The following is a 17,480-nucleotide window of genomic DNA, read 5'->3' on the forward strand; positions in this document are numbered from 1 at the left end:
CGGGGGGCAGCACTGAGCAAACAAGCAGGGAGTGGGCATCGCCTGGGCGGCACCCAGGGAACCACCCGGGAGCACCATGACGAGGGTGTAATTCCTGGGCTGGGGAAGCGGGCGGCCAAACAGGGCACGACACAACAGTCCAGTCACAGCGGTTCGCACGGCAGTTCGTGCGGGAGAGGGCTGAGACACTGCCAACCCGGCCAGGTAGCGATGGTAACTACTCGCCAGAAGACCGTGGCATCCATGATCTCCACAACCACCAGGTCTGATGCAGCCTCTCAGACAGAGCTCCTGTGGGAACACGCTGCCACACAGACACCAGGCTGCAGGGTGTGCCCTGCTCTCACGCCGGTTTCGGGTAGAGGATCTCCTCCGATTAGTGATGGAGCTCAGGGAGGAGGTAAGCAGGTTGAGGAGCATCAGGTAATGCGAGCGGGAGAGACATGCTTAGAGTAGAATCCTGCATCCCACGACAGAAACCCAGCTGGCAGACAGAACCCCTGCAGCAGGGAACTCCCTGTCCTCTCTCCCCCTGACTGAAGGTGGTGACTCAGAGGACAGCGGGCAACGTCAGGAAGTTCCTGCCCAGTGCAACAGGCGCCGCGCTCGGGACTGCCTGGTGACTACCCCATCTTCCCGGGTGCCATTGTGTAACGGGTACAGTGCTCTGCAAGGGAACCTGGACGACGACAAGCAGGATAGTTCTCCTATCTTGGAGCTGTCAGCGAGGTCCAGTCAGACCTCCCACCGCATCAAAACCTCTGCAGTAAAGAAGAGAAGACGGGTCCTTGTCACAGGTGACTCGCTGTTGAAGGGAGCAGAAGGCCCAATACGCAGGCCGGACCCGGTGCATAGGGAGGTCTGCTGCCTCCCTGGGGCCTGGGTCCAGGGTGCGAAGGGGAAGCTTCCTTCCCTGGTATTCAAATACCACTTTCTCCAAGCTCAGGATCCGTGCATCCCTAAGAGCCACCCTCTTCCCCAGCCCAGGAGTTACACCCTCGTCATGGTGCTCCCGGGTGGTTCCCTGGGTGCCGCCCAGGCGATGCCCACTCCCTGCTTGTTTGCTCAGTGCTGCCCCCCGAAGGGCTTCTTTTAGGAGGGGGGGTCGGTCCCACCCCCTGCTCGTTCACACCTGCCGCCGGGGGGCGCTGGCTCCGCCCTCGGCTCCTCAGCTGCCTCCGCCCCCTGAAAGTGCCAGGTACTGGCCCAGGCTGGCGGCTTCTCCCGGCTTCGAAAAGCCTCGAAAACGAGCCCCTAGCTGGCCCTTTTTTGCCGCGATTCCCTTCCCCAGTGCGGACTTACCTGCCCTGGAGCTGGTCTCCTTGCGAGTGACACATATATACATAGATAAATAGATACTGTATATACAGAATGGTATTAAGTTCCCAGGACGACGTTACCAGCAGGCACTGGGGAAGTCCCAGACTGGGCTCAGTGACGGGTGGGAACTGGGCTCCAGAGCTGGAGTGAGGAACACATGGATCGGGATCAAAGGCAGATGAGCAGACAAGGTCCTCCTTGGACGTCGGCCATTGAAGGAAGAGAGCTGACCCTTTGATCCCTCGGCTTTGATACCGAGCATGGGGCAGACGGGATGGAATACCCCTGTTGGTCAATTTTTGGTCACCTGTCCTGATGGGGAATCCAAAGGGAAACCTCTTCCCATATGTCCCCACCCTTCCCCACAAGATAAAGCCACGGTCAGCAGGAAAAAGCGGTGGGGTCGAGGAAGAAGGGGGTCGGGGGATGTCTCCCAAGGTGGGTGCAGCTCTGAAACTGCCCAGGCAGCTGGGAGGAGGTGAGGGTTTTCCGTTGCATTGTTTCTTTTTCGTTGTTATTCCTTCACTTATTAAACCATCTCTGTCTTGCCTGCTCGGAGTGTTGGTTCTGAGCTGATGGCTTTCATTTTCGCCTCTGACTCACTTCCTTTCCGGGAACAGGAGGGGAGGTGCAGGCCCAGGGCACAGGACAAAGGCAGGCAGGAGCCAGGCTGCAGCAAAGCTCTTGCAGCCCAGGGCAGGCGACGAAGAAAACGGTGAGTCCCTTCCCCTGATGCCTCCTCCCCACCCCATGCAAGCAGCCCTGGATGCTGGGGCTGTGGAATGGCTCCTGCTCACCCCAGCAAGTGACAGGGACCCCAGCAAGTGACGGGGACGCCAGCGGGTGGGAGGAGGATGAGGTCCAAAGGTCTGCTCAGGCTCTGGGATGGAGCGAGGGGAATGGGTGTCTGGGAGCAGGTGTTCATCCCCCCATGGCTTTGCATGCAAGTTAGGACTCGCCCAGGCTCGCACCCTGTGCCCTAAGCTCTCCTCTCCTCCCCGCTGTGCCCGTGACAGGAGGGGCAGCCTCTTGTCCCCCAGTGTCAATCCCCTTGATGTTCCTGGAAGAGGGCAGGGCTTGTGAGGTCCTCAGAGAGGAGTCAAAGCCCAGGAGTGGGCAGTGTCCGTGGAGCTCGCCATTGCCGGAGCGAGTCCCAGGGCATCCGGGAGGTTGTAGTGGGGCAGGTTCTGGGCCTGTGCATGGGCTGAGCCCTTTTGCTGCCTCCATGTCCATGGGGTTGACTGGAGCCTGGGAGGGGCTGGTGATGGCGTTGGCTGGTGGTGGTTTAACCCCAGGTGGCAACTAAGCCCCACGCAGCCCCTCGCTCACTCGCAAACTCGTGGGATGGGGGAGAGAGTCAGCAGCGAGACAACTCCTAGGTTAAGATGAAAATAGGCAAAGCAAAAGCTGTGTGTGCCAGGAGAGCAAAACGGTCGGGTGGAGGTCAGGTGTCCCAGCTGTGTCCCCTCCCAACTTCTTGTTCACCCTGTGCTGGTCTTGGCTGGGATGGAGTTGATTTTCTTCCTTGTAGTCTGCATGTGGCTGTGCTTTGGACTGTGCTGAAAGCAGCGTTGATAACACGGGGGTGTTTTCTCTATTGCTGAGCGGCGCTTACACAGAGTAAGGGCCTTTTCTGCTGCTCACACCACCCCACCAGTGAGTGGTCTGGGGGTGGGCAAGAGGTTGGGTGAGGACATGGCCAGGACCTTCAAAAATCATCTAGTCCGAACCCCCGCCATGAGCAGGGACATCTTGCACTCGATCAGGTTTTTCAAAGCCCCTTCCAACTGGACCTTGAGCACGTCCAACGGTGGGTCATGTGCAAGTTCCATGGGGAATCCACAGCTCCTCCAGGAAACCTCTTCCCGTATCTCCCCACCCTTCCCCACTAGATAAGGCCACGCTCAGCAGGAAAAAGTGGTGGGGTCGAGGAAGAAGGGGGTCGGGGGATGTCTCCCAACGTGGGTGCAGCTCTGAAACGGCCCGGGCAGCTGGGGGGAGGTGAGGGTTTGCTGTGGCGTTGTTTGTTTTTCGTTGTTGTTCCTTCACTTATTAAACCATCTCTGTCTTCTCTGCTCGGAGTGTTTGTGCTGAGATGATGGCTTTCATTTTCGCCTCTGACTCACTTCCTTTCCGGGAACAGGAGGGGAGGTGCAGGCCCAGGGCACAGGACAAAGGCAGGCAGGAGCCAGACTGCAGCAAAGCTCTTGCAGCCCAGGGCAGGCAACGAAGACGACGGTGAGTCCCTTCCCCTGATGCCTCCTCCCCACCCCGTGCAAGCAGCCCTGGACGCTGGGGCTGTGGAATGGCTCCTGCTGACCGCAGCAAGGGACAGGGACCCCAGCAAGGGACAGGGACGCCAGGGCATCAGTGATGAACGTGTGGGAGGAGGAAAGGAGAGATGGGTGCCTTGCATGGGCCAGCAGCATGCATGTCCCTGTGGGAGGCACAGTGGAGGGTGAGAGGGGCTTTGATGGGGTTTGGCATAAGAAATTAATGAAAAAATTCTTGGGGTGCTCCCCTCAGCTTCAGCCTCGCCACCTGACCTCTCCTTTCCTTGGGGCTGGTGTGACTCTCCAGTTGATCCTCTTGTCTCGAGCCCTGCCTGAGGCCATCGCTATGTCCCACCCCCATTTTTGCACATCTCTCCACTCAGCAAACTTCAAAGCGGTGCTCAGGACGTAGCGCCAGAGTGCTCCCACCATCCCGCCATCGTTGTCTTCACAGCAGCGCTTGCAATGGGGAAAAAGAGGAGGCGGGTGGAAGGTCCCCACCGTGTTAACCGTCCCGTCTTGTAGTCTCCTCTCCAGGCTGTGTTTGCCGTCAGCAATGGCATCTGAAATCCACATGCCGGAGCCCGTGTGCCTCATTGAGAACACGCGGATGAAGGGGCTGGTGGTCCAGCAGGAGGCCCTGCAGGTGCTGTCAGGGATCACCCAGCCCGTGGTGGTGGTGGCCATCACAGGGCTGTACCGCACTGGCAAGTCCTACCTCATGAACAGGCTGGCTTGTCAGAGGAAAGGTGAGAGAGGTCCCGGCCCCGGATGCCCAACGTACCTGTATCGAACGCTGTTGAGACCCTTGCGTCCTCCCCACAGGTTTCTCCTTGGGCAGTGGTGTGCAGTCCCACACCAGAGGTATCTGGATGTGGTGTGTACCTCACCCGTGCAAGCCTGGACACACTCTGGTGCTGCTGGACACGGAAGGGCTGGGCGACGTGGAGAAGGTGTGGAAGAAGCGGCCGCTGCCTTTGTGCATTCCCAGCACTTTGTCACCAGCCATGGTGACCAGAGGCCGGGGGGGTTCCCACCACCTGTGGTGGCTTCAGCCAGCGTGCTGGGAAGAGCCAGAGGCCATGGGGAAGGAGGCTGGGGCAGACAAGGTGCCAAACTACTCTGCTTTTCTGGGAAAGAGCAGCAGAACAGGACAGAGGAGCTCAGGGAGCACTTTGCTAGAGGTGTGTGGGACCCTGAGAGTTAAGAGCTGAGGATAAGCCCAGCTCGAGAAGGAGGTGGTGATGGCATGGGGGTGGGTCTCTCCAAGACCTGGTCTTGCCGTGGCCTGTCGGTAAGGAGCATTGAGGGTCTGGGCATGTGGGGCTTTGCCCCCAAGACTTACAGGGTCTTGGTAAGAGCCAAGGGTACTTCCTCCAGGGTGACATGAAGAACGACATGTGGATCTTTGTGCTGACCGTGCTGCTCTCCAGCACCCTGATCTACAACAGCAAAGGCACCATTGACCAGCAAGCCGTGGACCAGCTGCAGTATCCTTGGTGGGACAGCAGCAGGAGGGATGCCCTCCTCTCCCTGAGTGGTGGGCAAGGGTTTGACAAATCCTAGTTCCTCAAAGAGCCAAAGGACCTTCTGGTGGTGCCCAGTGCTGTGCTTTGAGTCCTTAGGAGTGCCACGTGGTGGACCTCCAGGCTGAGGGGTTTTCTCCCTCTTCCTTCCGGTGGTTCCCGGCTGTTCTCTGTCCCCACAGAGTCTCCTCTCTTGCCCGTGAAGTGCTGAGCGGTTGCAGGGTGGCGATGCCCCTGCATTCAGAGCTGAGGTCCCTGTTTCCTTAGCCAGCTCCCTAGCTATGTGATGAAGCTGACTGAGCAGGTCAAGTTGAAAGCAGCACCCGAGCAGAGCGAAGATGAACTGGAGGATTCAGAAAACGTTGCCCCCATCTTCCCGACTTTTGTGTGGACGGTCCGGGACTTCACACTGCAGCTGGAGGTGGATGGGAAGGAAATCTCTGAGGACGAATACTTGGAGAATGCACTCAAGTTAAAGGCTGGTAAGGGAATGGTGCTGTGCTGCTGGAGACGTCCAACCCCAGCAGCATTTCAGTGTAAGTCAACAACAGCCCAAGCCCCGGTGAACTTGCTCCGTGTGCTCCTACCCCACAGGTAGCAGCCCAGAGACCCAACGCTACAACCAGCCCCGGGAATGCATCTGCCAGTTCTTTCGGGATCGCAAGTGCTTTGTTTTTTACCAGCCGGCCCACAGGAGGGACCTGGTTCGCCTGGAGGAGCTTCTGGATGATGAGATCGATTGTGAATTCCGGCAGCAGGTGGAGAAATTCTGCAGCCACATCTGGGAAAAGTCTCCGCCTAAGACCATCCCTTGTGGCCGCACCATAACAGGGACCCGTGAGTGCTGCTGTGCAGAGGGTTGGATGGCCAGCACCTCTTGGCTCTGCCTCTGGGGAAGGATCAAATGCCCAGCCAAATGATGGAGGTGGGGAAAGGGAGAGGTTTTCTGCTGGCTGCTGTCCCTGCCTGTGGATCTGGAGCCGCTGGATGCTGTAGACGGGGTGGGAAAGAGTTAGGAAAGGAAGTTCAGGAAGGCTGTGGCAGGCAGGCAGCAGGGATACGGCAGGAGCCAGCGGCGAGCGGGAGCCGGTGTTTTGTTCAGGCTGCAGATCTCTCATCCTTGGTCCTCCTTGGCAGTGCTGGGGAAACTGGCAGAGAGCTACGTGGAGACCATCCGGAGCGGGGCAGTGCCGTGCCTGGAGAGCGCGGTGCTCGCCCTGGCAAAGACTGTAAATGCAGCGGCAGTGAAAGAAGCTGTGACATTGTACCAGGACCTGATGGAGCGGCGGGTGAAGCTGCCGACGGAGACGGTTCAGGAGCTACTGGATCTGCACACCCAGTGCGAGCGGGAGACGCTGGAGCTGTTCCAGAAACAGGCGTTCCAGGAGGAGATCTGCTCTTTCCTGGCAGATCTTACAGTAGGTGGTCCCCAGCCCAGCCAGGATTCCCCCAGGGACGCCACCATCCCCTTAGCTTTGGGGAAATAGCATGGTCCTGGGGGGAGGGGGTCTCCTGCCTCCTGCCAGAGGACACTGCTGTGCCCTCTGCAGAGCAGACTCGGTCCCAAGGCCCGCTCTCACGTTCTGCAGGCTGTCAGTTGTCCTGCTGCACCACCTCTTCTCCCTAGGTTCAAAAGCCGTGCCGCAAAGGGGACGAGGCTCAGCCCTGCCCGCTCTCTTGCCCCAGCCCAGATGCGTCTCTGCCCTGGCTGGAAGCCTGTAGCCTTCCACGCTTCCCCTCTCCTGCCGACTAATTCTTGCCCCTGTCTTTTGTGAAGCCCGTGGTCCCTGGCGTGCTCTCTGCTCCTGGGCACCTTGGTCCAGAGATGTTCCTGAGCACAGAATGGCCTCCCCCCCTGTCTCCTCCCGGCCGATTACCCCACGGACTGGCGATCCCAGTTTCCATGTCAACAGGGCTTGATTTTTGCCCAGCGTGAGAGCGGTGGCCGCAGCTCAGCCTGGACTGATTCCTTCCCTCTGCCCCTTTCCGGACAGTGCCAGGTGGAGGCAATCAAGGACAAGTTCTGCAGGGACAACGAGCAGGCGTCCCGTGAGAAGTGCGAGGCCGCGCTCAGGGACCTCTTCCAGGACTTGGACAGAAAAATCACCGATGGTGCCTACAATGTGCCGGGGGGTCACCAGCTGTTCGAAGGAGACCAGCAGGCGCTGTTGGAGAAATATGGGGAACTGCCTGGCAAGGGGGTGATGGTAGGAACAAGAGCAGCTCCCCTGCCGGGAAGAGGCTCCACGTCCCATCCCCTTCCCCCACGTAACCATTTCCCCCCAGCTGCTGTTTCTGCCCTTGACTCCTCTTCTACCTGTGCTCCTACAGGCTGATGCCGTCCTGCAGGAGTTCCTCCAACGCAGAGAGGCTCTGGACAAGAACATCCTCAACATAGACCTCGCCCTGGAAAAGAAGGACAAGGAGCTGAAAGGTAACTTGTGGGCAGGAGAAATGTCACTGCCTGTAGACGGCCAAGCTTGGTGGGGGGCACACAACAGTACTCCCTGGGGGCTTGTGGGCTCAGCTCCTGCCTTTGCAACACCTCTCTTTCTCCGTCCCCAGATGTGCAACAGCAGTATGAGAGAGCTCAGCAGGAGTGGGATGCCCGGTGGAAGGAGGAGGCTGAAGACAAGCAGAAGCTGCAGGACAAGTTGCACAGCACCGAAGAAGAGGTGGCTCGTCTGAGAAAGAAGCTGGAGGATCAGCCTAAGAAGCGGCGGGAGGAGCACCCGAAGACCAGCAAACGTAAATCGAAGGTACGAAGTGGGAGGGTGCAGGTGCCACGACGTGGCTAGTAGGCAGGAATGGCGAAGGGGTCCCAGCTGGGTCCCTCCCATTGATTCTTGGCTCTGTGCCGCTCCCACAGCACACACCGTGCCCTTGCTGACAATCTGACTCTCTTCACAGGAAGAGAGCGGCTGTTCCAGTGGTGACTTCGGTGGTAAAGGAGGCCCCTTTGGACCGGGTCCGGGACCCTTTGGTGGTAAAGGAGGCCCCTTTGGACCGGGTCCGGGACCCTTTGGTGGTACAGGCGGTGGCTTCGGTGGGAGTGGTGGCCCCTTTGGACCCGGTCCGGGACCCTTTGGTGGTATAGGCGGTGGCTTTGGACAGAACCAGGGATATGGCAATAATACCTTCAACTGGAAGGAGTTAGTGTTACCAGTAGCGTCACTTTTGGCTTGTGTGGCAATTGCGGTATTACGCATGAAGTTATGATGAAGATTTTCTTTAAACCTCTCTAGTAACAAGGGAAGAGAGGTGTGTAGTGTCCCCGCGTAGAATTCTGTTAAATTTTTAAAGCTTTTCCTGCAAGATGCTTGCCACGGAGTGCAGAAGTGACCGCCCTGTTTGCTTGTACCGCTCTATCTGCTATGTTCATGTATGTCTCCTCCGGGAGAAGATGTTCTCCTCTTCCCTCCCAGAGCACCTGGTCTCTCACTCCATCTGAAGGCATAGGGAACATCTAAAGCCGGGGTGGCCCGGGGCACAGAAAGGCCAACAGGCAGGTCTGGGAGCATTTTGCCATTCTCAGAACACGTCACAGAGGAACGTAGCACACCTCGTGTAGAGACCTCCTCACCAGGGCTACGGGAAACATGACCAGCGAGGTGTATGCCCGCTGGCTGATATCCTAGGGTCGCACTTTCTGCAGCTGCGGGAAGTTGCACGGAGGTTGTGAGTAAACCAGGAATCCACGTGGTGAGCGCGACCTGGTTTGCTTGGCATCAGTCCCAGGCGGAGTGACCCAGAAGGAGTGAGCCCGCGACCCAGGGAGCAGTGGGTGAAAGGCATCCTCTGCAATGGAGCTTTTCCCACCCAAGGCTCTTCTCACTTTGAGCACTGACCCTGCTCGGCCAGCAAGGTCCTGGGGAACCTCCCGGGGACAAAGCCCGGGCTCTGCTCCTCCACCTGCTGTTGTGCTGGGGCTGTTTTCCCTGCCGAGCCCTCACACCATGAGACTGTCTCCCTCCACTGCCACATTCTAGTCAAATTATTGACATGATCTGTTTCATCTTTCGCCAAACTTTAATATATAAAATGGCTACAAGCAATAAGCACAATAAAGTTAAATCTAAGAAAACTACTCCTGAATGTAACATTGAATTCAAAGCTCCGGTTGCTGTTGGTGACCATCCCAGGAGAGTTTGCCATCAGGGATGTTCTTCCTCTTTCTCAGACAGTTTGTACACATTCCGTTGGAGGTGTGTGTGTGTGGTAGGCGATTAATCTTGATATAATGTGTAGTTAAAAGGCAGCAATTGGTAGGTTGGGACGGGAGCCTGTGGTGGTTCACCCTCAGACGGCAACAAGGAACCACGCGGCTGCTCTCTCAAACCCCTACAGCCGTGGGGGCGAACTGGAAGAAAAAGCAAAACTCGTGGGTTGAGACAAAGGCGGTTTAACGGGACAGCAAAGGGAACAGGAAAACAACAACAACAACACGGACAGTGGAACGTGCCCCTGCTGATTGACGGATTACGGCACCACCGCTCACCCACCGGACCGGGGACAGCCCAGCCCTCTCCCAACTGGTGACTTCCCACCCCCTCCCCTGGCAGCCCCTGGCTACCGACTGGGCACGGCTCCCACGGGATGGAATACCCGTGTCCCTGCCGAAGCCCGGGCATGGCTCCCAGGGGATGGAATACCTGTGTCCCTGCTGGAGCCTGGGGAAAATTAACCCTATCCATACTGGAACTAGGACGAGCTGAAGGGGGTCGGGGGATGTCTCCCAAGGTGGGTGCAGCTCTGAAACTGCCCAGGCAGCTGGGAGGAGGTGAGGGTTTTCCGTTGCATTGTTTCTTTTTCGTTGTTATTCCTTCACTTATTAAACCATCTCTGTCTTGCCTGCTCGGAGTGTTTGTTCTGAGCTGATCGCTTTCATTTTCGCCTCTGACTCACTTCCTTTCCGGGAACAGGAGGGGAGGTGCAGGCCCAGGGCACAGGACAAAGGCAGGCAGGAGCCAGGCTGCAGCAAAGCTCTTGCAGCCCAGGGCAGGCGACGAAGACAACGGTGAGTCCCTTCCCCTGATGCCTCCTCCCCACCCCGTGCAAGCAGCCCTGGATGCTGGGGCTGTGGAATGGCTCCTGCTCACCCCAGCAAGTGACAGGGACCCCAGCAAGGGACAGGGACCCCAGCAAGTGACGGGGATGCCAGCGGGTGGGAGGAGGATGAGGTCCAAAGGTCTGCTCAGGCTCTGGGATGGAGCAAGGGGAATGGGTGTCTGGGAGCAGGTGTTCATCCCCCCATGGCTTTGCATGCAAGTTAGGACTCGCCCAGGCTCGCACCCTGTGCCCTAAGCTCTCCTCTCCTCCCCGCTGTGCCCGTGACAGGAGGGGCAGCCTCTTGTCCCCCAGTGTCAATCCCCTTGATGTTCCTGGAAGAGGGCAGGGCTTGTGAGGTCCTCAGAGAGGAGTCAAAGCCCAGGAGTGGGCAGTGTCCGTGGAGCTCGCCATTGCCGGAGCGAGTCCCAGGGCGTCCGGGAGGTTGTAGTGGGGCAGGTTCTGGGTCTGTGCATGGGCTGAGCCCTTTTGCTGCCTCCACGTCCATGGGGTTGACTGGAGCCTGGGAGGGGCTGGTGATGGCGTTGGCTGGTGGTGGTTTAACCCCAGGTGGCAACTAAGCCCCACGCAGCCCCTCGCTCACTTGCAAACTCGTGGGATGGGGGAGAGAGTCAGCAGCGAGACAACCCCTAGGTTAAGATGAAAATAGGCAAAGCAAAAGCTGTGTGTGCCAGGAGAGCAGAATGGTCGGGTGGAGGTCAGGTGTCCCAGCTGTGTCCCCTCCCAACTTCTTGTTCACCCTGTGCTGGTCTTGGCTGGGATGGAGTTGATTTTCTTCCTTGTAGTCTGCGTGTGGCTGTGCTTTGGACTGTGCTGAAAGCAGCGTTGATAACACGGGGGTGTTTTCTCTATTGCTGAGCGGCGCTTACACAGAGTAAGGGCCTTTTCTGCTGCTCACACCACCCCACCAGTGAGTGGGCTGGGGGTGGGCAAGAGGTTGGGTGAGGACATGGCCAGGACCTTCAAAAATCATCTAGTCCGAACCCCCGCCGTGAGCAGGGACATCTTGCACTCGATCAGGTTTTTCAAAGCCCCTTCCAACCGGACCTTGAGCACTTCCAACGGTGGGTCATGCGCAACTTCCATGGGGAATCCACAGCTCCTCCAGGAAACCTCTTCCCATATCTCCCCACCCTTCCCCACTAGATAAGGCCACACTCAGCAGGAAAATGTAGTGGGGTCGAGGAAGAAGGGGGTTGGGGGATGTCTCCCAAGGTGGGTGCAGCTCTGAAACGGCCTGGGCAGCTGGGAGGAGGTGAGGGTTTGCTGTGGCATTGTTTCTTTTTTGTTGTTGTTCCTTCACTTATTAAACCATCTCTGTCTTCTCTGCTCGGAGTGTTTGTGCTGAGATGATGGCTTTCATTTTCGCCTCTGACTCACTTCTTTTCCCGGAACAGGAGGGGAGGTGCAGGCCCAGGGCACAGGACAAAGGCAGGCAGGAGCCAGGCTGCAGCAAAGCTCTTGCAGCCCAGGGCAGGCGACGAAGACGACAGTGAGTCCCTTCCCCTGATGCCTCCTCCCCACCCCGTGCAAGCAGCCCTGGACGCTGGGGCTGTGGAATGGCTCCTGCTGACCGCAGCAAGGGACAGGGACCCCAGCAAGGGACAGGGACGCCAGGGCATCAGTGATGAACGTGTGGGAGGAGGAAAGGAGAGATGGGTGCCTTGCATGGGCCAGCAGCATGCATGTCCCTGTGGGAGGCACAGTGGAGGGTGAGAGGGGCTTTGATGGGGTTTGGCATAAGAAATTAATGAAAAAATTCTTGGGGTGCTCCCCTCAGCTTCAGCCTCGCCACCTGACCTCTCCTTTCCTTGGGGCTGGTGTGACTCTCCAGTTGATCCTCTTGTCTTGAGACCTGCCTGAGGCCATCGCTATGTCCCACCCCCATTTTTGCACATTTCTCCACTCAGCAAACTTCAAAGCGGTGCTCAGGACATAGTGCAGAGCGCTCCCACCATCCTGCCGGGCTTTCCGAAATGCAGCTGTTTCTGTTGGGAGGGAAATGGGAAGGGGCTGTGCACCTCGTCTAAGGGCCATCGTTGTCTTCACAGCAGGTTTGCAATGGGGAAAAAGAGGAGGCAGGTGGAAGGTCTCCACCGTGTTAACCGTCCCATCTTGCAGTCTCCTCTCCAGGCTGTGTTTGCCGTCAGCGATGGCATCTGAAATCCACATGCCGGAGCCCGTGTGCCTCATTGAGAACACGCGGACGAAGGGGCTGGTGGTCCAGCAGGAGGCCCTGCAGGTGCTGTCAGGGATCACCCAGCCCGTGGTGGTGGTGGCCATCACAGGGCTGTACCGCACTGGCAAGTCCTACCTCATGAACAGGCTGGCTTGTCAGAGGAAAGGTGAGAGAGGTCCCGGCCCCAGATGCCCAACGTACCTGTATCGAACGCTGTTGAGACCCTTGCGTCCTCCCCACAGGTTTCTCCTTGGGCAGTGGTGTGCAGTCCCACACCAGAGGTATCTGGATGTGGTGTGTACCTCACCCGTGCAAGCCTGGACACACTCTGGTGCTGCTGGACACGGAAGGGCTGGGCGATGTGGAGAAGGTGTGGAAGAAGCGCCTGCTGCCTTTGTGCATTCCCAGCACTTTGTCACCAGCCATGGTGACCAGAGGCCGGGGGGGTTCCCACCACCTGTGGTGGCTTCAGCCAGCGTGCTGGGAAGAGCCAGAGGCCATGGGGAAGGAGGCTGGGGCAGACAAGGTGCCAAACTCCTCTGCTTTTCTGGGAAAGAGCAGCAGAACAGGACAGAGGAGCTCAGGGAGCACTTTGCTAGAGGTGTGTGGGACCCTGAGAGTTAAGAGCTGAGGATAAGCCCAGCTCGAGAAGGAGGTGGTGATGGCATGGGGGTGGGTCTCTCCAAGACCTGGTCTTGCCGTGGCCTGTTGGTAAGGAGCATTGAGGGTCTGGGCATGTGGGGTTTTGCCCCCAAGACTTAGGGGGTTTTGTTGATAAGAGCCAAAGGTTCTTCCTCCAGGGTGACATGAAGAACGACATGTGGATCTTTGTGCTGACCGTGCTGCTCTCCAGCACCCTGATCTACAACAGCAAAGGCACCATTGACCAGCAAGCCGTGGACCAGCTGCAGTATCCTTGGTGGGACAGCAGCAGGAGGGATGCCCTCCTCTCCCTGAGTGGTGGGCAAGGGTTTGACAAATCCTAGTTCCTCAAACAGCCAAAGGACCTTCTGGTGGTGCCCAGTGCTGTGCTTTGAGTCCTTAGGAGTGCCACGTGGTGGACCTCCAGGCTGAGGGGTTTTCTCCCTCTTCCTTCTGGTGGTTCCCGGCTGTTCTCTGTCCCCACAGAGTCTCCTCTCTTGCCCGTGAAGTGCTGAGCGGTTGCAGGGTGGCGATGCCCCTGCATTCAGAGCTGAGGTCCCTGTTTCCTTAGCCAGCTCCCTAGCTATGTGATGAAGCTGACTGAGCAGGTCAAGTTGAAAGCAGCACCCGAGCAGAGCGAAGATGAACTGGAGGATTCAGAAAACGTTGCCCCCATCTTCCCGACTTTTGTGTGGACGGTCCGGGACTTCACACTGCAGCTGGAGGTGGATGGGGAGGAAATCTCTGAGGACGAATACTTGGAGAATGCACTCAAGTTAAAGGCTGGTAAGGGAATGGTGCTGTGCTGCTGGAGACGTCCAACCCCAGCAGCATTTCAGTGTAAGTCAACAACAGCCCAAGCCCCGGTGAACTTGCTCCGTGTGCTCCTACCCCACAGGTAGCAGCCCAGAGACCCAACGCTACAACCAGCCCCGGGAATGCATCTGCCAGTTCTTTCGGGATCGCAAATGCTTTGTTTTTTACCAGCCGGCCCACAGGAGGGACCTGGTTCGCTTGGAGGAGCTTCAGGACGATGAGATCGATTGTGAATTCCGGCAGCAGGTGGAGAAATTCTGCAGCCACATCTGGGAAAAGTCTCCGCCTAAGACCATCCCTTGCGGCCGCACCATAACAGGGACCCGTGAGTGCTGCTGTGCAGAGGGTTGGATGGCCAGCACCTCTTGGCTCTGCCTCTGGGGAAGGATCAAATGCCCAGCCAAATGGTGGAGGTGGGGAAAGGGAGAGGTTTTCTGCTGGCTGCTGTCCCTGCCTGTGGATCTGGAGCCGCTGGATGCTGTAGACGGGGTGGGAAAGAGTTAGGAAAGGAAGTTCAGGAAGGCTGTGGCAGGCAGGCAGCAGGGATACGGCAGGAGCCAGCGGCGAACGGGAGCCGGTGTTTTGTTCAGGCTGCAGATCTCTCATCCTTGGTCCTCCTTGGCAGTGCTGGGGAAACTGGCAGAGAGCTACGTGGAGACCATCCGGAGCGGGGCAGTGCCGTGCCTGGAGAGCGCGGTGCTCGCCCTGGCAAAGACTGTAAATGCAGCGGCAGTGAAAGAGGCTGTGACATTGTACCAGGACCTGATGGAGCGGCGGGTGAAGCTGCCGACGGAGACGGTTCAGGAGCTACTGGATCTGCACACCCAGTGCGAGCAGGAGACGCTGGAGCTGTTCCAGAAACAGGCGTTCCAGGAGGAGATCTGCTCTTTCCTGGCAGATCTTACAGTAGGTGGTCCCCAGCCCAGCCAGGATTCCCCCAGGGACGCCACCATCCCCTTAGCTTTGGGGAAATAGCATGGTCCTGGGGGGAGGGGGTCTCCTGCCTCCTGCCAGAGGACACTGCTGTGCCCTCTGCAGAGCAGACTCGGTCCCAAGGCCCGCTCTCACGTTCTGCAGGCTGTCAGTTGTCCTGCTGCACCACCTCTTCTCCCTAGGTTCAAAAGCCATGCTGCAAAGGGGATGAGGCTCAGCCCTGCCCGCTCTCTTGCCCCAGCCCAGATGTGTCTCTGCCCTGGCTGGAAGCCTGTAGCCTTCCACGCTTCCCCTCTCCTGCCGACTAATTCTTGCCCCTGTCTTTTGTGAAGCCCGTGGTCCCTGGCGTGCTCTCTGCTCCTGGGCACCTTGGTCCAGAGATGTTCCTGAGCACAGAATGGCCTCCCCCCCGTCTCCTCCCGGCCGATTACCCCACGGACTGGCGATCCCAGTTTCCATGTCAACAGGGCTTGATTTTTGCCCAGCGTGAGAGCGGTGGCCGCAGCTCAGCCTGGGCTGATTCCTTCCCTCTGCCCCTTTCCGGACAGTGCCAGGTGGAGGCAATCAAGGACAAGTTCTGCAGGGACAACGAGCAGGCGTCCCGTGAGAAGTGCGAGGCCGCGCTCAGGGACCTCTTCCAGGACTTGGACAGAAAAATCACCGATGGTGCCTACAATGTGCCGGGGGGTCACCAGCTGTTCGAAGGAGACCAGCAGGCGCTGTTGGAGAAATATGGGGAACTGCCTGGCAAGGGGGTGATGGTAGGAACAAGAGCAGCTCTCCTGCCGGGAAGAGGCTCCACGTCCCATCCCCTTCCCCCAAGTAACCATTTCCCCCAGCTGCTGTTTCTGCCCTTGACTCCTCTTCTACCTGTGCTCCTACAGGCTGATGCCGTCCTGCAGGAGTTCCTCCAACGCAGAGAGGCTCTGGACAAGAACATCCTCAACATAGACCTCGCCCTGGAAAAGAAGGACAAGGAGCTGAAAGGTAACTTGTGGGCAGGAGAAATGTCACTGCCTGTAGACGGCCAAGCTTGGTGGGGGGCACACAACAGTACTCCCTGGGGGCTTGTGGGCTCAGCTCCTGCCTTTGCAACACCTCTCTTTCTCCATCCCCAGATGTGCAACGGCAGTATGAGAGAGCTCAGCAGGAGTGGGATGCCCGGTGGAAGCAGGAGGCTGAAGACAAGCAGAAGCTGCAGGACAAGTTGCACAGCACCGAAGAAGAGGTGGCTCGTCTGAGAAAGAAGCTGGAGGATCAGCCTAAGAAGCGGCGGGAGGAGCACCCGAAGACCAGCAAACGTAAATCGAAGGTACGAAGTGGGAGGGTGCAGGTGCCACGACGTGGCTAGTAGGCAGGAATGGCGAAGGGGTCCCAGCTGGGTCCCTCCCATTGATTCTTGGCTCTGTGCTGCTCCCACAGCACGCACCGTGCCCTTGCTGACAATCTGACTCTCTTCACAGGAAGAGAGCGGCTGTTCCAATGGTGGCTTCGGTGGGAGTGGTGGCCCCTTTGGACCGGGTCCGGGACCCTTTGGTGGTACAGGCGGTGGCTTCGGTGGGAGTGGTGGCCCCTTTGGACCGGGTCCGGGACCCTTTGGTGGTATAGGCGGCGGCTTTGGACAGGAGCAGGGATATGGCAATAGTAACTTCTACTGGAAGTACTTTAGGCAACTAATGATATTTTTGGCTTGTGTGATAACTCTCGTATTCCGCTGGAAGAAACCATGAAGATTTTCTTTAAAACTCCTCTAGTAACAAGGGAAGAGAGGTGTGTAGTGTCCCCACATAGAATTCTGTTAAATTTTTAAAGCTTTTCCTGCAAGATGCTTGCCACAGAGTGCAGAATTGACCACCCTGTTTGCTTGTACCGCTCTATCTGCTATGTTCATGTATGTCTCCTCCGGGAGAAGATGTTCTCCTCTTCCCTCCCAGAGCACCTGGTCTCTCACTCCATCTGAAGGCATAGGGAACATCTAAAGCCGGGGTGGCCCGGGGCACAGAAAGGCCAACAGGCAGGTCTGGGAGCATTTTGCCATTCTCAGAACACGTCACGGAGGAACGTAGCACACCTCGTGTAGAGACCTCCTCACCAGGGCTATAGGAAACATGACCAGCGAGGTTTATGCCCGCTGGCTGATATCCTAGGGTCGCACTTTCTGCAGCTGCGGGAAGTAGCACGGAGGTTGTGAGTAAACGAGGAATCCACGTGGTGATCGCGACCTGGTTTGCTTGGCATCAGTCCCAGGCAGAGTGACCCAGAAGGAGTGAGCCCGCGATCCAGGGCGCGGCAGGTGAAAGGCATCCTCTGCAATGGAGCTTTTCCCACCCAAGGCTCTTCTCACTTTGAGCACTGACCCTGCTCGGCCAGCAAGGTCCTGGGGAACCTCCCGGGGACAAAGCCCGGGCTCTGCTCCTCCACCTGCTGTTGTGCTGGGGCTGTTTTCCCTGCCGAGCCCTCACACTGTGAGACTGTCTCCCTCCACTGCCACATTCTAGTCAAATTATTGACATGATCTGTTTCATCTTTCGCCAAACTTTAATATATAAAATGGCTACAAGCAATAAGCACAATAAAGTTAAATCTAAGAAAACTACTCCTGAATGTAACATTGAATTCAAAGCTCCGGTTGCTGTTGGTGACCATCCCAGGAGAGTTTGCCATCAGGGATGTTCTTCCTCTTTCTCAGACAGTTTGTACACATTCCGTTGGAGGTGGGTGTGT

At 57.8% G+C, this 17,480-nt stretch overlaps 2 protein-coding genes across 4 annotated transcripts; both read left to right on the plus strand.

Annotated features, from left to right (window-relative positions):
* The first annotated feature begins 1,907 nt into the window (after positions 1-1,907).
* On the plus strand, positions 1,908-17,352 carry LOC128901407 (guanylate-binding protein 1-like). Of its 2 annotated transcripts, none has more exons than XM_054183362.1 (14): positions 1,908-2,035; positions 3,464-3,558; positions 10,042-10,136; positions 11,584-11,678; positions 12,308-12,531; positions 12,608-12,735; positions 13,166-13,275; positions 13,591-13,793; positions 13,906-14,148; positions 14,449-14,729; positions 15,305-15,517; positions 15,641-15,743; positions 15,875-16,068; positions 16,220-17,352. In XM_054183362.1, the coding sequence occupies exons 5-14, from the start codon at positions 12,339-12,341 to the stop codon at positions 16,484-16,486; spliced, it is 1,935 nt and encodes a 644-aa protein (XP_054039337.1). In that variant the 5' UTR covers positions 1,908-2,035; positions 3,464-3,558; positions 10,042-10,136; positions 11,584-11,678; positions 12,308-12,338; the 3' UTR covers positions 16,487-17,352. The 2 variants fall into 2 exon arrangements, with proteins under 2 accessions (XP_054039337.1, XP_054039338.1); XM_054183363.1 differs by having other exon boundaries at positions 12,320-12,531.
* LOC128901409 (guanylate-binding protein 1-like) lies at positions 3,464-9,206 on the plus strand. 2 transcript variants are annotated; one of them, XM_054183370.1, is made up of 11 exons: positions 3,464-3,558; positions 4,119-4,342; positions 4,419-4,546; positions 4,974-5,083; positions 5,399-5,601; positions 5,714-5,956; positions 6,257-6,537; positions 7,114-7,326; positions 7,451-7,553; positions 7,685-7,878; positions 8,030-9,206. In XM_054183370.1, exons 2-11 carry the CDS (start codon positions 4,150-4,152, stop codon positions 8,336-8,338), a joined length of 1,977 nt encoding a protein of 658 aa, XP_054039345.1. In that variant the 5' UTR covers positions 3,464-3,558; positions 4,119-4,149; the 3' UTR covers positions 8,339-9,206. The 2 variants fall into 2 exon arrangements, with proteins under 2 accessions (XP_054039345.1, XP_054039346.1); XM_054183371.1 differs by having other exon boundaries at positions 3,466-3,558; positions 4,131-4,342.
* Positions 17,353-17,480: the final 128 nt, after the last annotated feature.

This window comes from Rissa tridactyla, chromosome 25 (assembly GCF_028500815.1).
Source record: "Rissa tridactyla isolate bRisTri1 chromosome 25, bRisTri1.patW.cur.20221130, whole genome shotgun sequence".
In the NCBI taxonomy this organism is placed as follows: Eukaryota; Metazoa; Chordata; class Aves; order Charadriiformes; family Laridae; genus Rissa; species Rissa tridactyla.

What these genes read in the sequence shown, in the direction of transcription:
- LOC128901409 (XM_054183370.1), top strand. Translation starts at nt 4,150, where the DNA reads ATGGCATCTGAAATCCACATGCCGGAGCCCGTGTGCCTCATTGAGAAC. An exon ending in GCTGGCTTGTCAGAGGAAAG is followed by an intron (nt 4,343 to 4,418) that starts GTGAGAGAGGTC and finishes TCCTCCCCACAG; the next exon opens with GTTTCTCCTTGGGCAGTGGT. An exon ending in CTTTCCTGGCAGATCTTACA is followed by an intron (nt 6,538 to 7,113) that starts GTAGGTGGTCCC and finishes CTTTCCGGACAG; the next exon opens with TGCCAGGTGGAGGCAATCAA.
- LOC128901407 (XM_054183362.1), top strand. Translation starts at nt 12,339, where the DNA reads ATGGCATCTGAAATCCACATGCCGGAGCCCGTGTGCCTCATTGAGAAC. An exon ending in TGCACTCAAGTTAAAGGCTG is followed by an intron (nt 13,794 to 13,905) that starts GTAAGGGAATGG and finishes CCTACCCCACAG; the next exon opens with GTAGCAGCCCAGAGACCCAA. An exon ending in GAAGGACAAGGAGCTGAAAG is followed by an intron (nt 15,744 to 15,874) that starts GTAACTTGTGGG and finishes CTCCATCCCCAG; the next exon opens with ATGTGCAACGGCAGTATGAG.